Source organism: Leucopleurus acutus (genome assembly GCF_964270905.1).
Source record: "Leucopleurus acutus genome assembly, chromosome: 3".
Taxonomy (NCBI): domain Eukaryota; kingdom Metazoa; phylum Chordata; class Mammalia; order Artiodactyla; family Delphinidae; genus Leucopleurus; species Leucopleurus acutus.
The window spans coordinates 8,810,082-8,827,106 of record NC_139145.1 but is presented as its reverse complement, the minus strand read 5'-3'; the positions used below and the strand labels follow the sequence as shown (position 1 = coordinate 8,827,106).

The 17,025-nt window shown below is 58.6% G+C and overlaps 3 protein-coding genes across 5 annotated transcripts; 1 reads left to right on the top strand and 2 right to left on the bottom strand.

The window, feature by feature from the left end:
• The first annotated feature begins 3,303 nt into the window (after positions 1-3,303).
• Positions 3,304-5,678, top strand: MISP3 (MISP family member 3). Of its 2 annotated transcripts, XM_082835097.1 has the most exons (3): positions 3,304-4,462; positions 4,976-5,049; positions 5,309-5,678. In XM_082835097.1, the coding sequence occupies exons 1-3, from the start codon at positions 3,895-3,897 to the stop codon at positions 5,324-5,326; spliced, it is 660 nt and encodes a 219-aa protein (XP_082691223.1). In that variant the 5' UTR covers positions 3,304-3,894; the 3' UTR covers positions 5,327-5,678. The 2 variants fall into 2 exon arrangements, with proteins under 2 accessions (XP_082691223.1, XP_082691222.1); XM_082835096.1 differs by having other exon boundaries at positions 4,976-5,678.
• A 3,243-nt stretch (positions 5,679-8,921) lies between these two features.
• Positions 8,922-11,691, bottom strand: LOC309958742 (UPF0575 protein C19orf67 homolog; the record flags this gene model as incomplete). Its single annotated transcript, XM_082834860.1, has 6 exons — positions 8,922-9,096; positions 9,561-9,695; positions 10,037-10,222; positions 10,309-10,409; positions 10,527-10,671; positions 11,357-11,691. The coding sequence occupies 6 exons, from the start codon at positions 11,689-11,691 to the stop codon at positions 8,922-8,924; spliced, it is 1,077 nt and encodes a 358-aa protein (XP_082690986.1).
• A 1,209-nt stretch (positions 11,692-12,900) lies between these two features.
• Positions 12,901-16,383, bottom strand: SAMD1 (sterile alpha motif domain containing 1). 2 transcript variants are annotated; one of them, XM_082837466.1, is made up of 5 exons: positions 14,905-16,383; positions 14,191-14,485; positions 14,004-14,100; positions 13,794-13,905; positions 12,901-13,629 (listed from the first exon to the last, which is right to left on the bottom strand). In XM_082837466.1, exons 1-5 carry the CDS (start codon positions 15,859-15,861, stop codon positions 13,471-13,473), a joined length of 1,620 nt encoding a protein of 539 aa, XP_082693592.1. In that variant the 5' UTR covers positions 15,862-16,383; the 3' UTR covers positions 12,901-13,470. The 2 variants fall into 2 exon arrangements, with proteins under 2 accessions (XP_082693592.1, XP_082693593.1); XM_082837467.1 differs by having other exon boundaries at positions 12,901-13,596.
• Positions 16,384-17,025: the final 642 nt, after the last annotated feature.

Here is a 17,025-nt window from a genome sequence, read left to right as displayed (position 1 = left end):
GAGTTTTTAATTGCGGTAAAATACACACGACAAAATTTACAATTGGTGGCATTCAGTACATTCGCAGTGTTGTGCAACTTTTGCCACTGTCTTGTTCCAGAACCTTTTCATCACCCCAGAAGGAAATCCGGTACCCATTAAGCAGTCACTCTCCACTCCCCCCTACCCCCAGCTCCTGGCAACCACCGATCTGCATCTGTCTCTATAGATTTACCTATTTTGGACATTTTCTATCAACGGGATCATACAGTATGTGGCCTTGTGTGTCTGGCTTCTTTCACTGAGCATAATGTTTTCAAGGTTCATCCACACTGTCGCATGAATCAGTGCTTCATTCCTTTCTATGGCTAAATAATATTCCATTGTATGGATGGACCACATTTTTTTATCCATTCATCTGTTGATGGACATTTAGGTTGTTTCCACCTTTTGGAGGAGAGAATATCTTTTACTTCATTGCTTGTAGTTCGATTTAATAACTGTTAACTCTTCGGATGTATAATATATAGGCTTCCCTTTGTACCCTTGTCGTGTGTTCCACCTTGAGGCAAGATTGTTCTGTTTATAATTGTGTCTGTCTCCCAAGCTCAACTGCAACTTCCAAGTCTGGTTTATCTCTTTGTTCCCAGCATTGGGAACATTCTTAAACAAGTGTTAGGTGTCAGGCACTGTTTTAGGCGTGGGGCATTTGGGTGAGCATGACAAACAGAAAATGCTGTAATGCAGCTCACTTTGCAGCCTGGGGTTGGGGGAGACAGATAATATACAAATAAAGGAAGAAATAAAGGTAATTGATGATAACTGCAGTATTGGGTGAGTTACAGAAAATAACAGGGATAGGGTTAAAGAAGAGCTGTGTTTGATGTAGGCTGGGTGATCAGAGACCGCTTCTCTGAAGAACCAAGACCTGAATAGCAGAAGCCAACCATGTGATGAGTCATTCCAAGCAGAAGGAAAGGCAAGTGCAAAGGCCCTGGGGGTGGGAATGCAGCTGGGGGGTTTGAGGAAAGCATGAAGGCTGGGATGGAGGAGTGATCAAGGGAGATGTCAGGAGATGAGATCTGAGAAGTGGGAAGGGCCTTCTGAGCCAGGGTAGGGAATTTGGATTTTTCTTCTAAGTTTGGTGGGGAGTCACTGGAGGACAGTGAATGTCTGGGACAAGGGTGGCGAGAAGTGGACGAATTCAGAATATATTTTGGAGGCAGAGCAAACAGCAATCCAATATATGAATGGATTGGGGCAGGGGCTGAGGGAAAAAGAGAAATTGAGGCTGACTTCTACATTTTGGGCATGAAAAACAGAATGAGTGAGTTGCTATACATAGTAGAGAGGAATAGAGTTGGGGGAAACCAAGAGTTCTGTTTCTAAAGTGTTCATTTTGGCATATCTATTAGACTAGGGACTGTTGGATATGAGTCCCAAACCCAGGGGAGAAGTCAGAGCTAGAGACATAAATTTGGGAGACATCAGCATAGGGATGGTATTTAAAGCATGAGATTGGAGTTTGTCAAGGTCTGAGTGTTGGCAGGAAAGAGACTGTATACTTAAACCAAGTAATTGATGAGAACTCAGTAGAAGGAAATAATCAAGGCATAGTGCATACCCTGGATTCGCCACAGCCAGGAGCTGTTACCACCCCATGGACCCGGAGGGAGAGAGCTATGTGGAGCTGCTGCCTGCTGTGGAGGGACACAGCCAACAAAGCTTGGAGGAAGGGGGCATGGGATAAACATCCTGACCTCACTCACCTCTCTCCCATCAGCCAAACCCAATGGAAGCCAGAGGGGAAGGAAGCCCATTGATACAGGTGAACCAGAAGTCTGAGAAGGGGTGCCTGGGAGGTAGGAGGGAAATCAGGAGAGGATGGTGTCCTCCAAGACCAAGGAGCTAATGGAGAGGGAATCAGGGAGGAGCCAGTGATCAGGTCTGGCAAATGGAGGTCACAGAGGTCCTTGGACAGAGAAGGTTCAGTGGCGTGGTGGAACCAAGAGCCCAGTAAGCATGGCTGGAAGAGGGACAGGAGGTGATAAAGAGTCCACTGTAGAGACAACTCATTCCAGAAGTACAGTTTTCATCCTCATCACCTCCCGAGGGAGTAAGCACTATTATCCCCATTTTACAGACAAGGAAACTGAGCCTCGGAGAAGGCTGACACTTAGGTTCTGAGTGGGCCGGAATCAGGTGGGCCTGATTCCAATTGGGTCAATAGAGTCAGAGGAAGGAAGGAGGTCAGACGGTCAGAGGGAGGAGGGTAGCAGCTTGAGATTGGGATCAAGGAGAGAGTAGAGTGGGAGGGTGGACAGAAAGGGGCGTCACCAGGGTAGGCAGAGAGTTGGGGGATTATTGGGGCTCCTGAGGCTGTGTAGCCCCCCACTTTCTTTAGGTAACTATATCTTTCTTACTGGTCACCCCAAAATGGTGGGGGGGGGAGGCAGGTTTTGGAGAGAGCCCAGGGGAAGAGAGTGGAAAATGTCCCTGAGGGTAGGTCGCCTGCTCCCGGCATCGATTCTGGCCTTGAACGTCATAATCTGGCCCCAGCTGCAGGGAGCTACTTCCTCCCGTAAGCCTGGATACTTCTCTGAGCCTTCCCAGTCGCCTGGGTCCAAGGTGACTGCCTTTCAAACCTCAGCCGCTCTGCTGAGCCCTGGGCGTTCTGTGTGTGCGTCCCTCCCTCGTCCCTCAATCTGGGAGTGCACTTGGCGGTGGACGCCTCGCGTACTTTTCCTGGAGAGGGTGAGGGGAAGGGCCCTCTGGGCTTGGCGCGGGCGCTGGCTCACCGCTCGGAACCTTGCTGAACCCAGGCACTGGGAGGGAGACTGGGGCGGACGGTGAGGCGGTTCCTGGCGCCCCCTCCAGCCCGAGCTGTGCGCTGCAGGGGTGGAAGGTGGAAGGACAGCCCAGAAGCCGTGGGCGTTGCTGCTGCGCGGGACAGGCAAGGCCCCGGAAAGATGGCTTCGGGGGACACCCCACCAGAGGACAGCGTTCAGAGGCCCAGCCAGGCGTGCAGCTAGGGCCAAGCCTCCTGGCAATGCCGGGGACGTGAGGCCGAAAACGTTCTAGGGTGGCGCCCCCTGAGTGAACACTGCACCCAGACTGGCGTCCCAGGTAGCGGGCTAGGTCTAGGGAAGTCCTCTTTTAAACGGGCCAATGCCCTGAGCTGACTTGAGGCGTGCTAGTGGAAGAAATCCAGCGCCCAGCTGAGGCGCCCCCGTCTCGAGGGCGGGGCCAGGGCGGAGCCCGGAGTCCTGCCTGCAGGTGCAGGGGGCGTTGCCCGGCCCTGCCCCCCCGGGGACAGTTCTTGGAGGCCAGGGGCGGGTCAGAGAAGCGGCCGGTGCAGGCTACGCCTTGGAACCCGCGGACGGCGACTGCAGCTACAGGTGCCGCGCAGGGCGGTGTGTCCCAGCTCTGGGCATCAAAACTCCAGCGCTGGGAGCTACGGCTTCCCAGCTGCTCCCAACCCTGGACACCGAGGCCCCCGGGCCGGAGAGCGAAGCCCTGGGGTCGTCCGAAGAGCGGGGCCCTGAGCCCCCCGGGTTAGACAGAGAAATTCCCGGGCCTGCCGCAGAGCAGGATACCGAGGTCCCCAGGCCAGGAGGCGAGGTCCCCGTGCCCTCCCCAGACCAGGGCGCGGAGACCCCCGAGCAAGAGAGCGAAGTCCTCGGGCCATCAGCGGGGCAGGAGGCAGAGCGCCCTGGACCGACCGCAGCTGAGGGCTTTGAGAGTCCTGGGCGAGGCAGCGACGACGCTGAACCGTGTGAAGCGCGAGGCGCGGGGCTCCTGGAGCAGTGTCCCTCTCAAGGTCCGGAAACCTCCTCTGAGTCAAACTCGGAATCCCCCCAGCTGCGTTTTCTACTGCGCTCCGAGACCCCACAACAGCCCCCAGAGCAGCCGTTCATGGAGACGCCCATCGAGCGCGAAATCCGCCGCAGCTGCGAACGCGAGGAGAGCCTGCGCCGGAGCCGGGGCCTGAGCCCAGGTCGCGCGGGCCGCGAACTCGTCGAACTGCGTGTGCGGCCGGTTCTCAGCCTGCCGGGCCCCGGCTCCGCGCTCCCGCGCGCCTTGGAGCGCGCTCGGGCGGGCGCGCAGATGCAGCGAGACATCGAGCGGGAGGCCCATCGGCAGGCGGCGCTAGCGCACCCCGAGATCCCAAAGCAGCGCGCCCGGCAGCCGCCTCAGCCGCTGGGCGAGCTCAAGCGCTTCTTCGAGGCTGCTGGCGGGTGCGGCTCCTCGCTGGCGGCGGAGGGCAGCGCGGACCCGCAGCGGCTGCCTGAGCCCGGAGGCCGGCCACGTTCAGTCGTGCAGAGCCGGTGCCCGGTGCTGGCCCGCGCCCCGCCGCCCATCGCACCATGGCTGCTGGAGCAGGAGGTGCGCGAGGTGAATGAGCGCGAGCGGGAACTGCAGCGCCAGCGCCTCAGCGTCTACGGCACCGCCGAGTTCAAGGAGCCCGCGCCCAGCCTAACTGGTAAGCCACTGGCGCCCCTACGCTGGGAATTCCCAGGGCTCCAGCCGCTCTCACCGACTGCCCAGCTCCAGTGGCCCTCTGATCCTCAGGGTCCCCCTTCCTGGCTCCCAGACTCCTCGGGCCCCTCTCAACTCACCTCTTCTGGGCTGCCCATCCCTATGCTCCACACCCCCGGACCCCGTCGGACTCCCAGATCCAGCCCCCCTAGGCTCGTGGTGAGGGAAGGGAGGAGGATCCCACATGTCTTTGTCGGGTTCCAGGGAACCCTCCCTGGGTTCAGGCACACCTGGATCCTCCCTCTGAATTTTCGGGTTCCTACCTCCCCACCCTGGGTTTGTTTGCCTCTCTCCCCCCTCGGGTTCCTCCCTCCTCCCTCATGATGGAGGCCTCCATGGGGAGGAGGGGGGTGAACGCCTGTGTGTGTTTAAGGGGCGCGGCCGCTCTCCTTCGTCCTGGCCGCCTCCAGCTGGTGAGAGGAGGGGCAACCTCGGCTGAGCGCCCCTTCCCCCGCAGCGAGCAGGGGCGACGGAAAGCTGGCGGTGATCTGGCCTCCCCGCAGAAAGGCTTCGGAGAACGGTCTGGAGCAGGTGGGAACCCCTTTCCCCTCCTGCCTCAGGCGTCTGTCGCTGCCCCCCACCCCAACCCTCTGCGTGCGAGAACGCTGGGCTGGGGAAAGGACCCCCTGGGAAGTCACTCTGCGCTAGGACCCAAAGTCCCGGACGTGGCCCAGGGGTGTCGAGAAGGCGGTGGTCCTGGGGCCCAAACTGCCCCACCCGGGGCCTGGGTGTCCCCACTCGCGGTGCGCGGGCCCCCGAGGCATGCCTTCGGTCTGGCCCCTCTCTCCAGGAGGAGCCGAAGCCTTGAGGTTCGAGCCGGCTGGGGTCCCCGGACGAAGGTAACATGCCCGTCAGAGGACCCAGGCAGGGGCGCCCAGGAGTGCCCTCCGGATCGGCGGAAGACCTAGAGAGGGTCTACAGGTCTGAGCCAGGAAAGACGCAATCGATCAGCCCCTCCTCGAACCTGACTTTGTGAAATTGACCAGAATCTTCTATAAAACTGTTAGTCCCAATTGGGAAACACCACTATCACAACCCCGCCAGTAAAACTGCCCCGCCCTTCACCACCTAACTGCAAACGGAGCTAGCCTCTCCTTCCGGCCTTGACTGTTAGATAGGGGTCACCTCCTCGGCTGTCCCCCCTCCCCAATAAAGCCCCTTCTTTCTGGGCAGTGCAGGCTGCTTTTTTCTGGGTCCTCTTCGTCTGCGGTGGGGTGGGGCGGGAGCGCGGCGAGAGGAGCAAGGCTTGAGAAAGTCGCCGGAGGCGCCGGCCGGAATGCAGAATGTCCCCTATCTCCCTGTTCCAGGGCCGCATATCTCCCCCTGCCCGGCCGGGGCCCTAGTGCCCCCTGGCGACGCGGGCGCGAACTGCGGCGTTGGGACAAACGAACTCATGCCCACCCTTTCCAGATTTCGTCAACATTTATTGGTGCCAAACCACATGCCCCGCGCAGGGTGCTGGCTAGACAGAGGTGATAAGAGGTTGTTCCCGCCCTTGGGGACATAAACAATGGCTACAAAAAAAAGGGAGTGGTATTGGTTCAAGCTCCTTAGTAGGGCATGCAAGGCCATTTATAATCTGCCTAGCAATTGCAAACCTCACATGCCTACAGACCTTAGGCAGATATTAAGAGAGAGACAGGGTGTGCTGTAAAACAAATGCCTCATTTCAACAGGCAGGTAGGTGTTCTTCCATATCACCAGTGCTATGAGTGAGTGAGCTTAGTGGTGTCAAGCTTCTGCTTTCCAAAAGCAACTGGAGGGAATTCCCTGGTGGTCCAGTGGTTAAGATTCTGTGCTTTCACTGCCCAAGGCCTGCGTTCAATCCCTGGTCTGGGAACCAAGATCCCACAAACCCCATGGTGCAGCCAAAAAAAAAAAAAACCAACAAAAAAACCCCAAAGCAACTGGAAGTCCAGGCTTTAAAAGAGAAATCTACCAAACTTTAATTGTGACTATTTAGAAAACTTTAATTGGTGGGGGGCAGGAGGGGACAGCAAGCAACACCTGTTTGCAGTAGGGCTTATGGCTGTCAATTGGCAAGCCCTCCTTAATTTCCCTCTGTCCCAAGACAAGGGGTCCAAGGCTCCCCTGGATGGGATTCAAGATAAGCTGTAAGACTGCATCTGTGCAGTATATTCTGCAGTGTTAGTGTATCAGCTTCTTAGAGGTGCGCTGAGACCCAGAAAAGACTTTTAGAATCGTTGTTTAAACTCCTGGATTTGTCCAATTCTGTATGCCCTGGGTCTAGCTCACACAGCACTGCACCCCAACAATAGCTCAGCCCAAGGACCCACCCCTGACCCCACCATCAGCACACTGACCACATGGTTGACCGTGACTCTGGGAGGTACAGAGAGAAAAGCAGGAAAGAGCCAGCACTGCCAAAGTGGAAAATGGAAACGCCAAGAACCTGTTCTTAATCCCCCCGGCAGGGGAGCTAAGAATTAAGTATGTAGAGTTGACAGAACTGCTTAAGTGTAGGCCTGGGTTCTCTAACTTTCTTGCATATTAAAATCACCTGAGGCACCCTTATGCCAAATAAATCAGAATCTGATAGAGGCCTTGGCATCAGTAAAGCTCCCCAGGTGCTTCTGACATGGAGCCAAGTTTGAGAGCCATGAGGTCGATGTAGGCTAGCATTTCTCAAAGTGTGGTATCTGGACGAGCAACGTCAGCATCACTTGGGAACTTGTAAGAAACACACATTCTTGGGCTCCATCCCAGACTTAATGACCAAACCCTCCACATGATTCTAAAGTTAGAGAATCATGGGTGTAGACAGGACCCAAGAAATTAAGCCTGTTTCCTTCCTCTCTCAGTGTTGTCACCACCCACCAGAAATCTAGTTTTAAGTGGCTTGTGGATTTGTCTTAAGGGAAATAGATTAAATCTGCATGTCGCTAGTCCAAATTGAGATGTGCTGTAAGTATAAAATACACAAAAGATTTTTAAAACCTAGTACAAAAAAAGAGGGCTATCTCATTAATAATTTCTTACATTGATTATATGTTGGAATAATATCTTGGATATATGAAGTTAAATAAAAATATCACTAAACTTATGACCTCTTTATTTTTCTAATGTGGCTACTAGAAAATTTGAAATTACATATGTGACTCGCATTTGTGGCTCATTTTAAATTTCTATTGGACTGGGCTAGTCTAAACAGTGGAGGGGGGCCTCAAATCCGTGTCAGGGAACTTCAGAACCCCTTTGGACCCGTTCAGACCTGGGTTGTGGACTAAAAAATCCTTGATGCAGTCAGAAACTGTCACCAGAAGCCTCCAATCCCACCCCGAATGAACAAGGGTTTTGGTCCAGTCCTGATTTACTTCACCTCTCACGTTCTTTTTTGTCACTTGTAAACTGGGATAATCATAATACTTATGATAATACTATGTACCAGGGACTATTAGGTAAGCGAGTGTTTTGCTCCATGAAGCAGGGCTCCAAGTCTCTCCTCCCACTCTGAAAATGCTAGGGGGAACCAAAAGGTGTCCCTTAGTTTAAAGCGGGGGGTTGCTCGCAGCTGAGTGACAGCCGGGTCAGCAAGGACACCCCTCCCCTCGCAAGTGACCAGTTGCTATCAGAAGAACCCAGCTCAGGTCCAGGCTCCGCCACTTGGTCGCCGTAGCTCTCGGCAGGCGAGTTCACCTCTCAACCCGTGTCTTCTCTCCGGTCCAAGGTTGGGGTGAGGTTTAGCGACCCTAAGTTGGATTGCCTCCAGGCTCTCCCACCCAGCCCGCGCCCCGGACACCCCAGGGGGTACGGCGACCTGCACAAGACAAGACCGAAAAGCTGGAAGAAAAGATCTAACCTCGGCTCTTAGGAAACTGATGGCTGGCCCTTTCCCGGGGCACGTTGGGAAATATAGTCTTTTTCGATACAGGGAAATAATTTCCGGGTCAAAACATAAGAGTGGGCGTGGCTCTGCGTCCCTTCCCACAGTGGGCGTTGAATTTCCCGGCTACCCAAAACTTGAGGTTTTCTGGGTTCCGGTTGTTGACAGGAGCAGCTACTTCCCTTTTTGCTTCATGCGCGCCTCTGCGCATGCTCTGAGCTTCCGTCCTCCCGTCGTGGACTATGGTTTTGTTTCCAGAGACTACATTTCCCAGAAGGCCGCGCGAGTGGGCGGGGCCCCCTCTCCCCAAGGGGAGGGGAGCGGCGATCCGAGCGGACGCTGAGCCTGTGACCTCTTTCTTTCTTTTATTTAACATAAAACCGGTGTGTCCACCCGCAGGGCCCCGCGGCCGGGCCGGACCCAGTGCGGACGGGCTAGCTCGGCCTGGCCCCTTGGAAGGCGAGGCGGAGCTGCACTAGGAGAACGAGTGAGCCCCTCCACTACTCCCTCTCCTGGAGTTTGGAACTGTCAAGCTCCAGCTCCCACCCTCTCTCCAGGTTCAAGACTCCTGCGCGGCCCACGCCGCGGGCCCGGCGGCGCTCGGGGGCCGGGCCGTGCCTGCCTGGCCCGTGAGGATCTGCACCAGCAGGTCGGTGGCCAGCATGTGCGACGGCTCCTCGAAGCCGATGGTCAGCAGCTGCTCGTAGTCCCCGGAAGGCTGCGGGGACAAAATCCTGGGGGCCGGGGAGAGACAGGCCTGGATGTGAGCGCCCCCTGCTACTCGGGAGCCCCTCCCCTTGAGTGAGAGGCTGTGGCTGAGAGAGGCTTTGTTTCAGCTAGGGGTGGGAAAAACCCTGGGGGAAAGTGATTTTCTTGTTGATGAGAAACATAGAGAGTAACGGCTCTGGGAGGCTGAACAACTCTGGCCCTGACCTGGCCAATTACTTAGCTAGCTGTGTGTCCTTGGGCAGGTAATTTATCCTCTCTGAGCACCTATTTCCTTCTTTGTAAAGTGGGGCTAGTAGTATAGACCTCAGTGGGTTGTTACATGAGTCTGCATAAAGCGCTTTTCAGGGCACAATAAAATGCTATCATTATTACCAACGGAAACAGTGTTGGGGGAGGTAGATGGTGTTTGTTTGGGTTCTGCCCCTCCCTCCAGACCCCACGCCCACCTTGACATAGCCCTAGCTCCTACCATGAAGAAAGGTCATCCTCAGCTGGTCCTAGGGGCACCCATCGGCCGATGGACCACAGCTTCTGAATCTGGGGGCATGAGTTGGTTGGACTCTTGCCTGTGTCTTCCCATGTATCTCTATAGCACAGGAAGTAGCTGGGAGGGGAAGGGGCAGCAATTAAATGTGAGCAGTTTCCTAACTTCTGTTGAAGGGTTTTAATTTTGGAGGTAAGGTAGAAACTCATCAGAAGTTGCCTTCAAGTTCTCAGGTAGGGATATGATTCAATACTGAGGCTTTTTCTCACTGTCAGCCTACTTTTAAGATGAGGGCTTTTATTTTGATGGGGGCATATATATATTTTTAAAGGTGGGGATGACCTTTCAAAGGTCCTTGATTTCCTGCTTGGCTTTCCGTGCTTTGATGGTGGTGGTTCAGTGGCCCAAACTGGCATTCTCCATAGAGAGGGGAGGACTTTGATTCTGATAAGGGGACTCACTAATCCACACGGGAATCTTGCCCCTGGCTGCTGGACTCTGGGGTGGTTTCCAGGTTCCAGCGCATCTTCTTATAGAGGTATCGGGGCAAGCGGCTGGCGGTGTAGGCAGCAGGGGCACAGTATCTAAAGATGGACACCTCGTGGGAAGGACTGATGGAGAACCTCCCGCAGAAGAAACAGGAGATGCTGGCAGGAGATGGGAGAGTGGGGAATGAGGGTATGCCCTGGACTCCTCCACCCCTGACCCCAATCCCAGTCTCCTAACCTTTTACCTTAGGGGGTCAGTCTCCTCCAGGTTCACAAACCCAAATGATGCATACATAAGGACCAGCTGTTCCAGGCGCAGAGTCAGCTGTTGGGAGATCTCCAACAGCTGCATGGAAGAGGGGGCATAATGTGATTAGCTGGCCTGCCATGAGCGTCCTCCCCATCCCCCAGGCCTGAGGGATGAAGAAAGGGGCATAGGGTCTGGGAAACCTGCTCCACACACCCCCTTTCGGATCAGCTCCTGCAGGGCTCCAAAGATGGGGGGCACACTCCGTGCAGCTGCCTCCAGGTACAGGAAGTAGGGCTCACACATCTGCAAGAAGGTGGGCATGGCCTTCGCCAGCTGTTCCTTCTGCACTCGGTCCCTGCTGAAGGGAGAAGGGGGCCTTTGCCTGAGGTCCCTGGCTCCCCCACCAATTTCTCCCATTCCACTCACTGCCCACCTGTATCCCTGACCTGGACCCCCACTACAAACCAAATCCCCCAGTGTCAGGCCTTTCTCAGAGCATCTTCCAGGACCACCAGCATCAAAAACATTTGAAACACTTGTTAAATGCAGACACCCGAGTCCCAAGACTGACTTTGACTTACTATTCCCTGGGTGAAGCCCAGAAATCTAGGGTTTAAACAACCTCCCAGGGGATTCCCATGGACATTGATATATGAGAATCACAGTCCCCTTTCCCTTGGTCTGGGAATCATATTATCCTTTGAGGCCTCAAACTGGTAGCCAGTAGGCCAAATCTTGCTCAGATAGGTTTTGTGTAGCCTGCCCAGGGTTCAAAACCTAAGCCAACGGTTACAAAGTGGGAGAAGAGTTCTAGCGATTTGGCAACTCCAAGGGCCCACATAATAGCCCGCACTCCCTAACCCCAAATTTCTGCACAGTCCTCATAACTCTTCGAAATTGGATTGCTGCTCAGCTAGCTTCATTTACCTCCTCTGGCTCCTAATGCTTTTGAGTTTGCAAATCTAGTGTCTGTCACCTATTTTGTTATTCCCTTCTCCGTCTCCTTATCCATGGGTAGAACCTAGGACCCCGTCCCACATCACCTGTAGAACAAGTAGCTCTGGAAATCATCTGCCTTCTTGAGCAGGTAACGGAGCTGTTCGCTGATGGGGCTGAACATGGTGTCCAAGGGTAGGCGAGGAGGGGCGGGCCCGGGGCCTGGGGCCAGAGGCTCAGGGAAAGGCGTAGAGGTGGAGGCCTCGGGCAGCTGCCCCTGAATATCCTCGGGCTCCGCCTTGGGTGAGTCCCCAGGTCGGCCAGTGGGAGGCGACCATGAGGGGTCTTCGCAGGGCTGTACCCCAGGTTCCAAGTCGTCCGGGAGCGGCGTTTCCCCAGGGCCCGCGGGGAGCGGCCCCAAGAACCACTCCCTGGTTGCCATCGTGCGGCGGGAGGCGGGGACCAGAGCTCTTTAAGCCTCCGCTGCTCACATTGGCCGCAGGTTCGACCCCGCCCAGGGTACCTCGGACTTGGCTGGGAGCGCGTCCCCCTCCATCTCACCCGGGCCTCGACCTCTCTGCCGGCGCTGCGTGGAGGGAGTTCAGTTCATTTGAATTTCAACACGCAGGAGGGGCGAGCCGTTCCGGCTCGCGCTGCGCGGCCCGGCCGCGGCGCCTCGCGCACACGCGCGCTCCCGGAACCTGGCCGTGGGGTACGCGCCGGGGGAGGCGACCTGGGCCGCTGCTGGCGCGGCAGTGTCCTGGGGGTGCGACCTGGGGCCAGCGCATTTGACTCTCTGAGGCGATTTCCTAGGGAGGAGGGGTCTCTACTGAGCGTCCAAACCCCGGGGTTGCAGGTATAGAAAACGAGGACGGCCCCGCCCCACTCGCTGAGTCTCTGACTCCCAGGACACGGAATCTGTATATTTTTTTAAAAAACTAATGGAGTTGAGAAACTGCATTAGAACTTAGCAGCACTTGTGATGTAGTGGTTGTTACTAACAATAATAAAAATTTTCACTTGGAAAAATTTTCCCATCCCATGACCTCATCTGATGGCCCAGTCCTTTCCGCCCCTTTTATGGAGAGGGCCAGGAGGCCTGAAGACCCTACCATGGGCCCAAAACAGACCCCTGCCCGCAACAGTTGTAGGCTGGATTCTTTGTAAGATGCAAAGGTTGTCAGATAATAGAGCTATGAAGCCAAACATATTAATTATACTTAAAGACTCTGGGTAAAGAACTCAGACAGGTGTCAGGCTGCACCCCGCGTGACCCCGAGCAAACATCTTTGCTGTGATGAGCCAGTTGCCACATCTGTAAAGTGGATTTTTCACGAGCCCTGCCTCATGGGGCTGTGGTGAGACCCAGAGAATGCCCGTAAAGCCTATAGTTAACTGCTAGTCACTTAACAAATATTTGAGCACCTACTGTGTGCCCAAGCGCTGTTCTGGGAATGGGGAGATGGCAGAAGCAGCAAATATTCCTGTCCTCCTGGAGCAGTTAGCTGGCTGTGGGGCAGCCCCATTCACTACCTGTCTCCCTCCTCAAACAGTTCTGTCCTAACCCAAGACTCCCAGGAAGCTGGTGTGGATCTCCACGTCCCCGACTACATTCATAAAATGGACGCTGTGCCATGCTTTTCTTCTCTCTTTTTTTAAAATTTTATTTAAAAAACCTTCGGTGCAATATTAAAAAGCAATACAGCCAGCTGGAGCGACAATGAACAGAAAGAAATGGGAGGGGTAAGGAAGCTCCAGGGACCCCCTCCCAGCTGCTCCCAGGGGCTGGAGGCCAGGGACAGACTGGGGAGGGGCCTGGGTGGTGGGGGAGGGGGGAACGGCCACCCACCAAAATGAACAGACAGAATAAAACATTTATATAGGAAACATCTGGCTGAACTGAAGAGGATCTAGGGAAGATGGGAAGCCCCCATTTTACTTTTCCAAAAATGTCCTAGACTGGGTGAGGGGGAGGGTTGGCCTCCTGGGGTGAAATAAGTAGGCCCTGTCCCATCCGACACTCCTCTATCAGGGAGTCCAGGCTGTGCTGGGCGCCAGAGGTGTGTGTGTTGGGGAGACACAGGGAAAAGAGGAGTAGGCATGCCCCCTCACTGGAATCTGTGATGAGGGCTGAGGGTGTCCCCGACCAGCTCCCGGACTCTGGGGGTCTTGTGTAAGGTGGGGACTGGGACTGGGCTGGGGCAGGGGCGAGGCTTGGCGCTCAGCCTAGGAAGCCATCGGGGTCGTCATCCTCAAAGTGGCCTTGCTGCAGCACCTTGATGTGGTGCTCGTAGATTTTCAGGGCTGGGCCGAGGCGGATGGACAGGCCGGTCAGCACATCTGTGCGCTGCATGAGCAGCAAAGACTTGCCATCGATTTCCTGGGTGGGACAGAGAGAGAGAGAGAGAGAGAGAGAGAGAGAGAGAGAGAGAGAGAAAGAGAGAGAGAGAGAGAGAGGGAGCGAGAGCGAGCGAGCAGGGTCAGAGCACACACCCCCACTAAGGCCCTGGAACGCTGGGGCTAAGTTGAGGGTCAGGAACTCACCTGCTCTTGGAAAGCTGTTGCCTGCTCGGGGAAGCCAGCCTCGGTGAAGTACTCTACCACATCTGTCACTGTCCACTCCACAGGATCAGCCGGCTTCTCCTTGCGCCCAGAACTGTGTTGGAACAAAGGGAACCAGTGAGCAGTGATGCTCCTCTGGTTCTGTGATACACACCTGGGCGGCACCCCTGTGTCTCAAACACCCCAACTTACGGACAGCCAAAGGGGGTCCCATCAGCCCCAGGTAGGGCTGGTTTTCCTGGGGGCAAAGGCACGGGGGATGGGGAGTCTGGCCCAGTGGCAGCAGAGGCTGGGAAATAAAAAGCATATGCCTGTGGTTTTGTCTCGGGGCTCGGTTCCTCCCCACCAGGCACCCTCCCCCACCCAGCGGGGTCCTTACCTGATCCCCCTTCCTTATTCATGGCGGCCATGGAGAACACCTGTCGGGTACCACTGCCTGGTGCTGGCCCCCGCCCTTCATCCTGGCCCTGGTGGGGTCCACAGGGTGTCCACTCCTTGATCCTCTCCTTGGCACTCTGAGGGCCCCGCTCGCCATTAAGCTGCTGGTGCTGGGCACCTGCAGGACGGTCACCCTCGGGCACCTCGGAGCCCTCAGACACTTCGTCTTCATCATCTTCATCTTCATCATCTTCATCCTCCTCTTCCTTCTCAAGCACTCGCTCTTCTCCACCTCTCTGGTGCAAGGGAGACAGGCACGCAAGGTTAGTAGCTGTTCTGGCCCTGGGCCCAATCCCTGGGATCTAGGACCAAGTGATGTGCCTCACTACCACCTTTAATATCAACACGGACTAACTTTTACACATTCACTCCATGCCAGGCTCTGTGTTAATAAAGCCCTCAGTAGCCAAATCTCATTAAACTCGCTCAACAACCCCAAGGAGTCGCTACTGTTATTAAGTCGCGTTTTACAGCAGAGGAAACTGAGGCTGGGGAAGATCAAGTGACTTGCCAAGGTCACCACCCGCCGAGCCCGCCGGGAAGAAGCGCAAAGCCCCGGCCGCCTGCGGCCCGGTTACTACCGGGATTCGCGCCCCGCTACCAACTTCGCCCGCACCTGCCCACCGCGCGGCGCCCCCCTCCGCGGCGCGCTCACCTTGCTCCGCGACGCGCGGGCGCTGGCAGCCGATGGTGCCCGCCCGGGCCTGTCCCCGCGGGGCAGCGCGAGCGCTCCGAGGCGGGTGCGCTCCAGGCGGCCCCGCGCCGCCGCCTCCTCCTCTAGCAGCCCCTGCACGCGGCCGCGGGTTAGGCGGCCGCCGGCGCCGCCGCTGCCCCCGAGGTAGCGCACGACTTCCCGCAGGCTCACGGGCCGCGCCGGGCCGCCGGCCCGCGCCGCGCCCCCCTCCGGCGGCTGCTGTGGCTGCGGCGGCGGCTGCTGCTGCTGCTGTGGCGGCGCCGGCGGCTGTGGCGGCGGCGGCAGCGGCGGCTCCCGGGCGGCGACGGCGGGCGGGGGGGCGCGGCGCGGGCCGGCCGGGGGCGCCACTGCCGGAGGAGCAGCGGGAGCGGGCGGCGGCGCGGCCAGGGGCGCGGCCCGCTGCGCGCGGGGGCCCGGCTGCGCGGGGCCGGGCGAGGGGGGCGCTGTGGCGGCGGCAGCGGCGGCCGCGCGGGGCGCCCGGGCCGGGGCGGCGGCGGCGACGGGCGCGGGCGGTGGCGGCGGGGCGGGCGTGGGCGGCGGCGCGGCGGCGGCGACGGCGGCGGGGCCCCCGCGGGGGGCGCGCGGCGGGGCCGGCGGGGTGGCTCCGCGCCGGGGCGGCTGGACGCGCGCCGCGTTGCGGTACGAGATGCTCCCCTTGTAGCTGACCCGGAGCACGGCGCGCTGCTGGATCAGTTTCTCGAGCTCGGCGCGCGTGCGCTCCGGCTCCGGGCCGTGCCGCCGCCGCACCATCCGGCAGATGCGCTCCAGGTCCGGCCGCGCCTTGCGCGAGCGCAGCGAGTCGATGGTGTCCAGGATCCACTCTTGGTAGTGCGGGGAAGCGGCGGACGACGAGGCAGCGGCCGCCGTGGTGGCGGCCGCCGCCGTCTCCGGCGGGGGTAGGGCCGGGGGCCCCGCCATGCCTCCCGCCCGGCCCGGCTGCACCGTGCGCGCTGCCTCCCTCCCAGCGCGGCGCCCCCCTCCCCGGCTCCCCTCCCTCCGCCGCTGCCCGCCTCCTCCGCCTCCCCCCCCCGGGGGGCGCAGCGCCTCGGCGGAGCGGCGGCGGCGCTGCTGTTTCTTTGCAAAAAAAAAAAAAAAAAGAACGAGAGAGAGGGAGCGAGAGAGAGAGAAAAAACAGTGAGAGAGAAAGAAAAGAGAGAAAAATATATGCACACACTCACTCACTCGCACGCACGCACACACAGACCCGCTTCTGCTGGGCGCGCGCGGGGCCGGGGATGCGAGGAGGGAGGAGGGGAGCGCGGCGCGGCCGGCCCCTCCCCGCCGCCGCCGCCGCCGCCGCCGCCGCCGCCGCCGCACGCGCGCCCTGCGCCCGGGACACTCCGGCCCCCCTTCCTTCCCTCCCTCCCTCCTCCCCGCCGCCCGCCTTCCTCCCTCCCACCCCCACGCGCCCGCTTTTAAGGTGGAGCCCGGGCCCCCCGCCCGCCCCCTTTACCCTGCGCTTTCGCTCACTCAGGCTCGCTCCGGCCCCCCCTTACAACTCCCGCGCGCTTTTTAAGGAGGCGCCGCGGAGTTGGCGCCGGGGCGGGGGCGGGGGAAAGCGGCGGGCGGGGGAGGGGGAGGGGAGCGCCTGGGGGAGGGGAGAGGGGGCGGGCGGGGCGGGCGGGCGGTGCTCGGCCGCCCTCCAGCCATTGGGCGCGGGACCCAGACGTCCCCGGCGCCCAGCCCCCCTCTCCACGCCTCCCCGGCGCGCTCCGCTCCCGGGACCGCACTTACCGGGAACTCGCCGCCCGTGGGTCGGGCCACCGCGCTCTACCGGGGCTGCGGGGATCCTCGGACCACCGACGCCTCCGCGACCCTTGGGCGCGCTTGGCTCCGCGGGGAGGATGCGGGAAGGGGGGCGCGCACCGTCACCCCCACCCCATACCCCCCTACCAGGGCCGCCCCCGCCGCCGCTCGGCCTCCCGGCGCGCCGGCCCCAGCTTCTCCCTAGAGCGCCCGCCCTTTCGGCCTCTGGCTGGACGCAGAGGGGGCGCGCCTCAGAATGTGGGGACCCCTAATCTGGGGTCAGAGGGCAGTTTGGCGCCCCCTTCTCCTGCGGGGCGGGGAGAGTGGCAGAATTCC